The following is a 13,962-nucleotide window of genomic DNA, read 5'->3' as shown; positions in this document are numbered from 1 at the left end:
ACCCCAACACCGGTGCCCCTGCACATTGACGCTACCGGTATCCCCTGTATATAGCCCGGCTAATGTTATTTTTCTGCTGCTCTTATCTCTTACCAACTGCATTGTTGGTTAAGGGTGTGTAAGTAAGCATTTCACTACCGAGTTCCCAACTTCATTACAATAACTGTTCGCCGGGAGCTGTCCATGGCAGAGCAGCCGCACACAAGCCTAAGATCACCATGCACAATGTCAAGCATCCGCTGGAGTGGTTTTAAGCTCACTGCCATTGGACTCTGGAGCGTTGGAAACGCATGCTCTGGAGTGATCAATCACTCGTCACCATTTGGCAGGCTGACTGACGAATCTGGGTTTGGCGGATTCCAGGAGAATGCTACCTGTCCCAATACATACTGTAAAGTTTGGTGGAGGAGGAATAATGGTCTAGGGCTGTTTTTCATGGTTTGGGCTAGGCCCCTTAGTTCCAGTGACGGTGGTAATGTATCAGGTTTCAAGGTAAGACCCAAGTGCAAGTGTTTATTGTAACCACGGGGCAGGCAAACGACAGGTCAAGGCAGGCAGGGCTCGATAATCCAGAGCAGAGGCCAAGGTACAGGACGGCAGGCAGGGTCAGGTCAGGCAGAGGTCGGTGATCCAGAAGTGGAGCAAAGGTACAGGACTGCCGGCAGGCTCAGGTCATGCTGGCGGGTACAGAGTCAGGACAAGCAAAGGTCAAAAACCAGGAGGACGAGAAAAATTGAGATTAGGGAAAATTAGGAGCTGAGACAAAATGCTGGTAGGCTTGAACAAACAAGAATAACTAGCAACAGAGACAGAAAACACAGATATAAATACACATGGGATAATGGGGAACACCTGGAGGGGGGTGGAGACGAGCACAAGGACAGGTGAAACAGATCAGAGGGTGACAGATTGATATTTCGACGAGCACATGTCCACGTACTTTTGGTCAAGTAGTGTACTTTAAACTTTGACTATTAGCAGGGGGTGACTGTTGGATATTGTGTTGCTCCTGTTGACAAGGCTGTTTCTGACCTTCAGTCTGCCTTCATTGTTTTTTACAGAAAACCTTTACCTCATGAGGGGGTAGGTAAACTTTCATACTGCACTTGCAAAGTATCAACCTTTAATTGCCGCCGACCTTAGTTTGCCTTTGCATTAAGCCTTTGTGCTGTGCTCCATTCATCCCTCTGCAGGACTGGTATGAACACGGGACTCCGGCAGTATTCTGGATGTCAGGCTTCTTCTTCACCCAGGCCTTCCTGACTGGAGGCCAGCAGAACTATGCCCGCAAACACACCATCCCCATCGACTTGCTGGGCTTCGACTTTGAGGTGCTGGATGACAAGGAGTATCGCCAGCCCCCCGAAGACGGTGAGACAGACAGAGGGTGGAGGGATGGAAGGGTGAGAGAGGGCGGGTAGAAGTAAAAGGGTTAAGTAGAGAAAGAGATGAGGGATGTGATGTCTCCTGATTAATCAGGAAATCCTGCTTTTCTGACACACTCCTCCATTCATTGAAACTGACCTATTCCTGAGCCAAAATCCTGCTTTTCCAGTTTGTCCTGATCACATCCAGAGCAGTTTTAGAGAGGGCAAGTGGGAAGGGAGAGAGAAAGGTGATGGAGAGAGAGTCTGAAAGGTAAAGGTTAGCGCGAATGGTGGGTAGCAAGAGACTAGAGAGAGAGTATGTAAAGAAAGAGAGGAAGGTAATGATTGGAGAATAAGAGAGAAAATAAATCGATACGGAGAGAGAAAGAGGGACGCTCCCCTCTGTCCCCAGCCCTGCATCACCCTCTCAAAGGAAATTATTTAAATTCATGTGAAATAAGCCATTGAATTTGTTAGAAATGTGTTCAAAACATTTTGTATCATTTTGTACTGCAACCTCTCCATCAGTCCCCTGCTGCTCTTTCATCAATTTGCCATGATGCTACTGGCTTCAAGATTGGAGGACACAGTTACACTCGAGTACAATATTAAAATTATGCATCATGCTGAAATTGTACTCTGGTGTGTGTGTGCATGCGTGCGTCATCAGGTGGTGTGCAAGGCATCGTGCTAGGTATCATGTATCTGATTGTATGTGTGTTTCTCAGGTGTGTACATTTATGGGCTCTACCTTGACTGTGCACGTTGGGACAGAAAGACCAAGCTCTTGGCTGAGTCCTACCCCAAAGTGCTACATGACGCCATGCCTGTGGTGAGTGACTCATCACAACTTACACCTTAAGCAATACACATGCAAATTTGCAACAAACATTTATTTATTTTACCTTTATTTAACTAGGCAAGTCAGTTAAGAACAAATTCTTATTTTCAATGACTGCCTAGGAACAGTGGATTGACTGCATGTTCAGGGGCAGAACGACAGATTTGTACCTTGTCAGCTCAGGGATTTGAACTTGCAACCTTCCGGTTACTAGTCCAACACTCTAACCACTAGGCTACCCTGCCGCCAAATGACTTGTCATTCCTGCGTGAAAGATCATCTTAAACTATTTTTAGTGGTTCACAGCGAAGCAAAACCTATTGTTATTCTTAGATTTGTTTTTCTTTGACATAGTCAAATAACTCAAGAATATACTGGTAACTTTTTTTCTAATTTGGCACACAGAAACTGGAGGCCATGAGTAACTTGGTCAAAAAGTATGGTGCCGATTGACCTATAGGTTCAGTGTTATAAGCAGTCTAACGTAAACCCTCATAGAGTTGAAGTTGGAAGTTTACATACACCTTAGACAAATACATTTCAACTCCGTTTTTCACAATTCCTGACATTTAATCCTAGTAAAAATTCCCTGTCTTTGGTCAGTTAGGATCAACACTTTATTTTAAGAATGTGAAACGTCAGAATAATAGTAGAAAGAATGATTTATTTCAGCTTTTATTTCTTTCATCACATTCCCAGTGGGTCAGAAGTTTATGTACACTCAATTAGTATTTGCTGGCATTGCCTTTAAATTGTTTAACTTGGGTCAAACGTTTCGGGTAGCCTTCCACAAGCTTCCCACAATAAGTTGGGTGAATTTTGGCCCATTCCTCCTGACAGAGCTGGTGAAACTAAGTCTGGTTTGTAGGCCTCCTTGCTCACACACGCCTTTTCAGTTCTGCCAAGACATTTTCTATAAGATTGAGGTCAAGGCTTTGTGATGGCCTCTCCAATACCTTGACTTTGTTGTCCATAAGCCATTTTGCCACAACTTTGGAAGTATGCTTGGGGTCATTGTCCATTTGGAAGACCCATTTGCGACCAAGCTTTAACTTCCTGACTGATGTCTTGAGATGTTGCTTCAATATGTCCACATAATTTTCCTGCCTCATGAAGCCATCTATTGTTTGAAGTGCACCAGTCCCTCCTGCAGCAAAGCACCCCCACAACATGATGCTGCCACCCCTGTGCTTCACGTTTGGGATGGTGTTCTTCTATTTTTTGTTTCATCCGACCAGAGGACATTTCTCCAAAAAGTATGATTTTTGTACCCATGTCCAGTTGCAAACCGTAGTCTGGCTTTTTTATGGTGGTTTTGGATCAGTGGCTTCTTCCTTGCTGAGCGGCCTTTCAGGTTATGTCGATACAGGACTCGTTTTACTGTGGATGTTGATACTTTGTATCTGTTTCCTCCAACATCTTCACAAGGTCCTTTGCTGTTGTTCTAAGATTGATTTGCACTTTTTGCACCAAAGTACATTAATATCTAGGAGACAGAACATGTCTCCTTCCTGAGCGGTATGACGGCTGTGTTGTCCCATGGTGTTTATACTTGCGTACTATTGTTTGTGCAGATGAACGTGGTACCTTCAGGCGTTTGGAAATTTCTCCCAAGGATGAACCAGACTTGTGGAGGTCTACACTTTTTTTTTTAGGTCATGGCTGATTTCTTTTGATTTTCCCATGATGTCAAGCAAAGAGGTACTGAGTTTGAAGGTAGGCTTTGAAATACATCCACAGGTACACCTCCAATTGACTCGAATGATGTCAATTAGTCTATCAGAACCTTCAAAAGCCGTGACAGCTGTTTAGAAGCACAGTCAACTTAAGTGTATGTCAACTTCTGACCCACTGGAATTGTGATACAGTGAATTATAAGTGAAATAATCTGTCTGTTAACAATTGTTGGAAAAATTACTTGTGTCATGCACAAAGTAGATGTCCTAACTGACTTGCCAAAACTATAGTTTGTTAACAAGAACTTTGTGGAGTGGTTGAAAAACTAGTTTTAATGACTCCAACCTAAGTGTATGTAAACTTCCGACTTCAACTGTATCCATTGCCACGTTTCACCTATAGCAACATTGTATGTAATGTCCATTTCTTCATGCTGAGCAAATTTGCCTCAAGGATTTCAGATTTTACTTGTTCATTTAAATCCTTAAATAAATAATTCATTTATTTCACAATGGCCTATTAACTTGAAATGTTTTATGGTCATCAAAGACATTACCATGATGAACCATAATGACAAATCAAAAATCAGATTTTACCTATCCTTTTATACTAATGTAAATGCATTAGGGATGGGCACGGTTTTTCAAATATTCGAACGGACGTTAATATTCTAATTCTGGGAAGAGTATAGATTTTTTAGGAGAAGAAATCATAGGCCTATTTTAACAATTAAAAGGCTTTCTCTCAATTAAATGAATGATCTATGTGACATTGCTACACGCAGGGTGTCACAATCGTTGATGTAAAGATTGTCGGACCTAGGCGCAGCATGCGTAGAGTTCCACATGTTTATTTAAATGAAACTCACAGAAAACAATAAAGTGCTAAATGAAACATGAAGCTAATGTATTGCTCGCAGGCAAATATACATAGACAAGATCCCACAAAAACCCAGTGGGAAAAAGTTGCCTAAATATGATCCCCAATCAGAGACAACGATAGACAGTTGCCTCTGATTGGGAACCATACCAGGCCAACATAGAAATAAAAAAAACTAGAGTACCCACCCTAGTCACACCCTAACCTAACCAAAATAAAGAATAAAAAGGCTCTCTAAGGTCAGGGCGTGATGGTACCCCCCCTCCAAAGGTGCGGACTCAGGCCGCAAAACCTGACTCTATGGGGGAGGGTCCGGAAGGGCATCTAGCCTCGGCAGCGCTCCGGTTCGGGATGTCGACCCCGCTACGCTCACGGATCCCTCCGCTTATGTGGAACCGGACCGTGGATCGTCGCCGGAGGAACCGGACCGTAGATCGTCGCCGGGGACTCCGGACCGTAGATCGCCGCCGGGGAGTCCGGATTGGGAACCATCGCTGAAGACTCTGGACTGGGAACCCTCGCAGAAGGCTCTGGACTGGGAACCCATGGATCGTCGATGGAGGCTCTGGGCCATGGATCATCGCTGGCGGCTCCGGGTCATGGATCATCGCTGGAGGCTTCGGGCCATGGATCATCGCTGGCGGCTCCGGACTGGGAACCATCGCTGGAGGCTCCGGACTGGGAACCATCGCTGGAGGCTCCGGACTGGGAACCGTCGCTGGAGTCTCCGGACTGGGAACCGTCGCTGGAGGCTCCAGATCGCCGACTGTCGCTGGAGGCTCTGGACTGCAGACTGTCGCTGGAGGCTCTGGACTGCAGACTGTCGCTGGGGACCTGGAGCGTGGAGCTGGCACAGTGCGTACCGTACTGGGGAGACACACAGGAGGCCTGGAGCGTGAATCTGGCACAGGACGAACCGGGCTGGGGAGACGCACAGGAGGCCTGGTGCGTGGAGCAGGCACAGGACGTACTGGGCTGTGGAGGCGCACTGGATGTCTGGAACATAGTGCTGGCACAACAGCTCCTGGAGAGATGACAACCTTAGCACGGTAAGCGCAGGGAGCTGGCACCCTGACCTAACCAAAATAGAGAATAAAAAGTCTCTCTAAGGTCAGGGCATGACACAGGGATATGCCATGATGTTATAAATTCTTAATTTAATAAAACAACAAACTTTGAATGTAGTTTTTATAATGTGTGCCACATAAAAGACATACCGTTTTGCCTGCACATGTTTCATGCATGCCATTTGTTGTTATTGTTGACCAACAAAAGTGGTAGGCTGTTGTTTAATCTGAATGGAGTTGTTGTCGACAAGGACAGGGAACGCAGCAAAATATTTTCAACTAGGCTAGCTGGCAAACATAGCTGGCTTGATGCCGTAAAGACAGGCACTGCCAGATGGGATGATAGATAAGCATTACAAGTGTCTAACTACCACTAGTCAGTGGCTACGTTTTATATTATTTGAATGGTGAAATTATTTAAAATGACCCTTTCCCCCTTTTTGTTCCATGCTGGCTGAAGACCTGGCTGAAGACCTTGCTAACCAGTAACACCAGACACAGATTGAAGGGGAAACATAGATTAATATTGTAAACGTTTAATGATATTTGCTGACACAGTAACATTTTGTCACCAGTAGAGTAGCTATCTAGCTATATAAACTATGCCCTTTTGCAATCATGCCTTCTCTGACATTAGCAAATAAGTAAATATAATGCTACCATTGGTATATTATAATGTATGGTGATGTCACCCTATTCCTTTATTAATCCCACCTGAATCCAAGTGTTTGACATTGGAGTGGGAACCAGTAACTTTATGATAAAACTTTATCAATGTAGAAGCAACAGTTATTTTTCATACTTCGATCTGGTTTCATCCAAATATCATCATATTTCATGAAAAACATTATTTGGATTGTTATCTCAACTATCTCTGCAGCACTCCAACAATCAGACCTTTATGGTAGAGTGGCCAGACGGAAGCCTCTCTTCAGTAAAAGGTCCATGACAGCCCGCTTGGAGTTTGCCAAATGGCACCTAAAGGACTCTCAGACCATGAGAAACAAGATTCTCTGGTCGGATGAATCCAAGATTGAATTCTTTGGCCTGAATGCCAAGTGTCACATCTGGAGGAATCTTTGCACCATCCCTACAGTGAAGCATGGTGTTGGCAGCATCATGCTGTGGGGATGTTTTTCAGCGGGCGGGACTGGGAGACTAGTCAGGATCGAGGGATAGATGAACAGAATAATGTACAGCAAGATCCTTGATGAAAACCTTATACATAAGTTACATATTATATATAATTTGAAAGGTAATTTCATGAACTTTCAGAAACACTTGTCAACGTTTCAAATATATCTAGGTTTCCTTTTTAAAGTAATGTATACAGGTAATTCTGATATGCACCCAAGAGGTCAAAGGTGAATGTTCTGTTAACCTGAAAATGTCTAGAATTAAATCAAATTTTATTGGTCGCATACACATATTTAGCAGATGTTATTGTGGATGTAGTGAAATGCTTGTGTTCCTAGCTCCAGCATTGCAGTAATATCTAACAATTCACAGCAATACACACAGATCTAAAAGTAAAAGAATGGAAATTAGAAATATATACATTTTAGGACAAGCAATGTCCGGAATATATATATGTGATGGGATGTATAGACATTATGGACAGGATGCGGATAGAATATTTAGTATATCTGTATATACAGCAATAGTTGAATAGGATGGCATTGACTAGAAAACAGTATATACAAATGAAATTAGTAAAACAGTGTGTAAACATTGTTAAAGTGACCAGTGATTCAATGTCTCTGTACATAGGGCAGCAGCCTCAAAGATGCAGGGTTGAGTAACCGGGTGGTGGTCGGCTAGTGACAGTGAGTAAGTTAAGGGGAAAGGGAGATAACTAGTCAGTTGTACAACTGAATGCATTCAACTGAAATGTGTCTTCCGCATCCTCTGAATCAGAGAGGTGCAGGAGGCCGTCTTAATCGACATCCACATCATCTGCGCCTGGCGAACAGTGGGTTAACTGCCTTGCTCAGGGGGTGAACTACAGATTTTTGACTTGTCAGCTTGGGGATTCGATCCAGCAACCTTTCGGTTACTGGCCCTACGCTCCTACCTGCCAGGGTACTTGGTGGAGGCCGGCTAGTGAGGGCTATTTAACAGTCTGATGGCCTTGAGATAGAAGCTGTTTTTCAGTATCTCGGTACCAGCTTTGATGCACCTGTACTGACCTCGCGGGATGAACAGGCCGTGTCTCGGATGGTTGATGTCGTTAATTATCTTTTTGCCATTCCTGGGACATCGGGTGCTGTAGGTGTCCTGAAGGGCAGGTAGTGTGCCCCCGTTGATGCGTTGGACAGACCGCACCACCCTCTGGAGAGCCCAGCGGTTGTGGGCGGTGCAGTTGTCGTACCAGGCGGTGATATAGCCCGACAGGATGCTCTCAATGGTGCATCTGTAAAAGTTTGAGGGTCTTAGGGGCTAAGCCAAAATTCTTCAGCCTCCTGAAGTTGAAGAGGCACTGTGTGGGTGGACCATTTCAGATTGTCAGTGATGTGTACGCTGAGGAACTTAAAGCTTTTCACTTTGTCCACTGTGGCCCCATCAATATGGATGGGGGCATGCTGCCTCTGCTATCTCCTGAAGTCCACGATCAGCTCCTTCATTTTGTTGACAATGACAGGTTATTGTGGGGCCCCTGTGTTGAGGATCAGCGTAGTGGAGATCTTGTTTCCTACCGTCACCATCTGTGGGCGGCCAGTCAGGAAGTCCAGGACTCAGTTGTACAGGGCAGGGTTCAGACCCAGGGCCCCGTGATTAATGATCAGCTTGGAGGGTACAATGGTCTTAAAGGCTGATCTGTAGTAAATGAACAGCATTCTTACATAGGTATTACTCTTGTCCAGGTGGGGTAGGACAGTGTGCAGTGCTATGGCAATTGCTTCGTCTGTGGATCTATTGAGGCCGTATGCAAATTGAAGTGGGTCTAGGGGTGGTCAGGTAAGGTGCAGGTGATATGATCCTTAACTATCCTCTCAAAGCACTTCCTTGTTTACAGAATTGAGTGCTACATGGCAATTTAGTTCTCGTTCAATTTAGTGCTAGCCATCTGGGCTAGCAACCCTGCAAGGGTTAACATGCTTATTAAATGCCTTACTCACATTTGCCATGAAGAACCAGAGCCTACGGTCCTCGTGAGTGGCCTGTGTCAGTGGAACTGAGTTATCGTCAAAGCGGGCAAAGAAGGTGTTTAGCTTGTCCGGGAGCAAGACTTCTTTTTCCGCAACGTGGCTGTCTTTCCCTTTGTAATCCATGATTGTCTGGAGTCCCTGCCACATATGTCTGAGCCATTGAATTGCACTCATTTTTGTCTCTGTACTTGCGTTTTGTCTGTTTGATTGCCTTCTGGAGGGTATAACTGCACTGTTTTCAACCATATTCCCAGTCACCTTGCCATGGTAAATGCAGTGGTTTGCACTTTCAGTTTTTTGCGAATGCTGACATCTATCCACGTTTTTTGTCACAGTGGGAACAACATCCCCTACTCACTTCCTGATGAACTCAGTCACTGTGTCAGTGTATACGTAAATGTTATTCACAGAGACAACCCTGAACATATCCCAGTCCGCTTGATCAAAACCATCTTGAAGCATGGAGTACGATTGGTCGTACCAATGTTGAATAGACCTTAGCACAGGTACTTCCTGTTTGAGTTTTTGCCTAAAGGAAGTGAGGAGAAGAATGGAGTCGTGATTTTATTCCCGAAGGGAGGGCGGGGGTGGGCCCTGTAGCCATCCCAGAAGGGAGAGGAACAGTGTACGAGAGTTTTTGAAGCATGAGTACTACAGGAAATGTGTTTATAGAATTTGGGTAGCTTTGTCCTCATATTTGCTTTGTTAATGTCCCCAGATATAATAAATGCTGCCTCAGGATATGTGGTTTCCAGTTTGTACAAAGTCCAGTGTAGTTCCTTGAGGTCCATTGTGGTATCGGCTTGAGGGGGAATATACACGGCTGTGACTATAACCGAAGATAATTCCCTTGGGAGGTAATATGGTCGGCATTTGATTGTGAGGTCTTCTAGGTTGGGTGAACAAAAGGACTTGAGTTCCGGTATGTTATTACAATCACGAGTAGTTAATCATGAAACATACACCACGCCTTTCTTCTTCCCGGAGAGTTTTTTTATTCTTGTCTGCGCTGTCTCTATGGAAGGAGATCCTCTCCCTGAGCTCGTCTACTTTACTGTCCAGGGAGTGAAATTTAGTGAGTAATATATCCGGAAGCTGTAGATGGTGTGCATGCCTCCTGAGTCAAACTTAAAGTCCACTCCAAATACCTCTTCTCAGCCGGCGCCATCTTACAGTAGCCTCTGGGATAAGTTCAATTGCCTTGGGAGGTACGAACAAAGGATCCAATTCTGGAAAGTCATACTCCTGGTCAGAATGCTAGTCAGTTACTGCCGCTCTAATATCCAAAAGTTATTTTGGCCTCCCGGGTGGCGCAGTGGTCTAGGTGCTAGCTGTGCCACCAGAGACTCTGGATTTGCGCCCAGGCTCTGTCGCAGCCGGCCGTGACCTGGAGGTCCGTGGGGCGACACACAATTGGCCAAGCGTCATCCGGGTTAGGGAGGGTTTGGCAGGTAGGGGTATCCTTGTCTCATCGCGCACCAGTGATTTCTGTGGCGGGCTGGGGGCAGTGCACGCTAACCAGGTTGCCAGGTGCACGGTGTTTCCTCCGACACATTGGTGCAGCTGGCTTCCGGGTTGGATGCGCACTGTGTTAAAGAAGCAGTACGGCTTGGTTGGGTTGTGTTTCGGATGATGCATGGCTTTCGACCTTCGTCTCTCCCGAGCCTGTACGGGAGTTGTAGCGATGAGACAAGATAGTAACTACTAGCAATTGGATACCCCTCGAAAATGGGGAGAAAAGGGCGTAAAATAAAATAAAAAGTTATTTCCCAGCTATATGTAATCACACAAAAAAAACGTTCTGGGCTAATAGTGTAAGAAATAACACAAAATAATAATAAAAAATACTGCAAGGTTGCTTAGGAACTAGAGGCAGAGCTGCCATGTCTTTCGGCACCAACTTAATTCGATCTGAACATGTGTCTGATGGATAGCTGTGAATCTAAGCTTTCTAATAATATATAATAATATAATATATGCCATTTAGCAGACGCTTTTATCCAAAGCGACTTACAGTCATGTGTGCATACATTCTACGTATGGGTGGTCCCGGGAATCGAACCCACTACCCTGGCGTTACAAGCGCCATGCTCTACCAACTGAGCTACCGAAGGACCACGAATGATTTATGATTAAAGGGTATACATGAACAATAATTTGTTGAATACTGACATTGTCATAGGGTAAAATACAGTTAAAGTCGGAAGTTTACATACACCTGACCCAAATACATTTAAACTCAGTTTTTCACAATTCCTGACGTTTAATCCTAGTAACACTTCCCTGTCTTGGGTCCGTTTGGATCACCACTTTGTTTTAAGAATGTGAAATGTTAGAATAATAGTAGAGAGAATGATTTAGTTAAGCTTTTTGTGGTACAGTGCGGTGTGTTTGAATCCTGGCCTAAGTGTTAAGATCCTGATGATGTTTGTTCCAAATTATTCAGTATCTACTGGGTCTCCATCTTCCCTCGATGCATAGCGTTATACTTACATAAGCCTCACAGTGGTTTCAGAGGATAAAGATTAATGTATTCTTTTCCCATTAATTCCACCGGGCATGGAGAGAGAGGGATAATATCTTCCCACGTATCAGTGGACCCAACTGTAGTACAACTGAGCAGATTCTAGCTATATTCTGTGTCTTAACTCCTATGAGGCAGCTCTTTTTTCAGACTACAATACCCTGTAGGTGCCAAGGAGAGTACAATCAACAACAAACGGCAGAATAAAAAATTCTGCTCCGTTGTTCAACCCAGGAGATTGTTTCCAGCTTTGTGTTCAAAGCTCTATCTCAGGGCCTCACCCAGCCGCATCAATTTCAGCCCAAACATGGCAAGCGGAATAACAAAGTTTGTCCTCTCTTATCCTCCCCTAGTTTTCTAGCAAGGTTCTTAATTACAACTTGATATGGTGTATGAATAGTGTATTAAGTAAGACATTAAAATAGATTGCTAGTGGCAGATTCCTGCAAGAAGCTCCCAGACAAAGTATAACTGATTGCTTTGTACGTTTTCTCAGTTGTTTTTCCCCCCCTCTTCTTCTTTACCCTCACAATGCCGGCTGTTGAATAATGCACAAGCATTTTCTTTTTAATATTCCGACATTTCAGGGCAATCTTATTATCAAAATTTGTTTTGACAACAGCGGAACTTTATTAAAAATGTGTTTATTATTTGTGGGGGAAAACACAACACTGTCAGATTTGAAATGCAAATCTATCCAGCAGCTCCTGCTATCAAATTGGATGAGGATTTCACAAACTCACTTTTGTGAGAAGTTGAGTGTCCCAGTTTATCCCTTTTTGTTTTACCAGACCTGCTAATGTACCTGAGGGACTCATTCTCTCACTACTATTGTATCAAATGTTATGTCACCAAATTTCCAACTGTTTTAATTGTTTAATTCTCTGATGTTGTCCCAACTTTCTTCCTCACATCCATTCTCCATTCCATTTCCTAAAACCATTATCCCCCCTTGTCTTTTCTCCTCGTCATTGTCTTCTTGCCTAATCCTCATGTGGACATCATCCCCCTCTCTGCCTGTACCCTCTCTCTCCATTCTTTTCCTCCATCCATTCTTCCCTCTCCTGCCCCCCAGATGTGGCTGAAACCCATTAAAAGGCAGGACATCCCCCAGCGTATGTGCTACCTCTCCCCCGTCTACAAGACTGGCGAGCGCCGCGGCACACTCTCCACCACTGGCCACTCCACCAACTACGTAATCGCCATGGCGCTCAACTCGGACGTGCCCGCCGAGCACTGGATCAGACGAGGGGTGGCGCTGCTTTGCCAGCTCAATGCATAGACTTCCCCTATGCTCTGTTTTGCATCTACTATTTATCCAGTTTTATGTAAGAAGAGTTATGAAAAGGATGTTCTCTGGCTTGTTTTCTTTTCCCACACAGTGCTTCATGAATGTATTGCTGAGAATAATTTGTAATGATATTTTACTTTGATGGGCTACGGAAGCATATACAAAAGCACAAGTGATGAGGATGAGCCCAAAACCTCATAGATGCAGCGCCTCTATACCCACAAGCACTGGACATTGAACCTTTGCAAGTTTCCAAAGCCTTGTATTACATAATTGAACATCAGCCGTAAAATCTTAAAATTCGACACAGCTGATTGCTCAGCAGCTGAGTGTTTCAACATTTTGATTAGTCTGCCAACAATGATTCCCATTACATTTTCACAATAATTCTTAATTTCTATGATATATCTGTACATAGAGCAACATTTTAGAGCAACAAAACCTTCTTTAAACTTATCAAATTTTGTTTCAAATTCTCCAATGACAGATACAAACACAGATTGTTCTTATTCTATCTTGTTCTGAGGGCAGCGCTGCAGAATCAAATGTGATCAGAGATGGGTCATTTCACCACTAGAGTGCCTTTTTTGCTAAGGTAATTTGGTAACAAAAAAAACAGTTCAAATCCATAAAAAAAACATGTTTTCCAATCTCAAGAGTTTAAATTAAGAAAATATACTATAGTAGGTGCCAATTAAAGTAACAGGATTGAAGTAAAAAAAAATGTAAATCAACCATAACTCCCGTTGTGACAAGGGATGAAGGGAAGATTGTTGTGTGCAACAGGGATAATTTCACATTAAAAATGAAATTGTTAAAACATTTCTAGTCTATCTATTCTAATGAGAGACAAACATAAATGAATCACCAATCACGTGAAATGAGTAATAATCATAAAAAATGACTTGGCTCACATCAACATCATCATGCCCGGAAACCCTAGACCCACTCCATTTACATTTAAGTCATTTAGCAGACGCTCTTATCCAGAGCGACTTGGTGCATTCTCCTTATGACATCCAGTGGAACAGCCACTTTACAATAGTGCATCTAAATCTTTTAAGGGGGGTGAGAAGGATTACTTTATCCTATCCTAGGTATTCCTTAAAGAGGTGGGGTTTCAGGTGTCTCCGGAAGGTGGTGATTGACTCCGCTGTCCTGGCGTCG

General features: G+C 43.9%; 1 protein-coding gene across 1 annotated transcript in view; it reads left to right on the top strand.

Moving 5' to 3' along the window:
• Nucleotides 1–13,617, top strand: part of LOC118367563 (dynein axonemal heavy chain 7-like) — a 238,437-nt gene extending 224,820 nt beyond the window's left edge. The window contains 3 exon segments of the mRNA XM_052493948.1: nucleotides 1,194–1,371; nucleotides 2,096–2,199; nucleotides 12,580–13,617. Coding sequence (XP_052349908.1) covers nucleotides 1,194–1,371; nucleotides 2,096–2,199; nucleotides 12,580–12,786 — 489 coding nt within the window. The 3' untranslated portion in view covers nucleotides 12,787–13,617.
• Nucleotides 13,618–13,962: the final 345 nt, after the last annotated feature.

This window comes from Oncorhynchus keta, chromosome 34 (genome assembly GCF_023373465.1).
Source record: "Oncorhynchus keta strain PuntledgeMale-10-30-2019 chromosome 34, Oket_V2, whole genome shotgun sequence".
Taxonomy (NCBI): Eukaryota; Metazoa; Chordata; class Actinopteri; order Salmoniformes; family Salmonidae; genus Oncorhynchus; species Oncorhynchus keta.
This window is presented reverse-complemented; position numbering and strand designations above follow the sequence as displayed.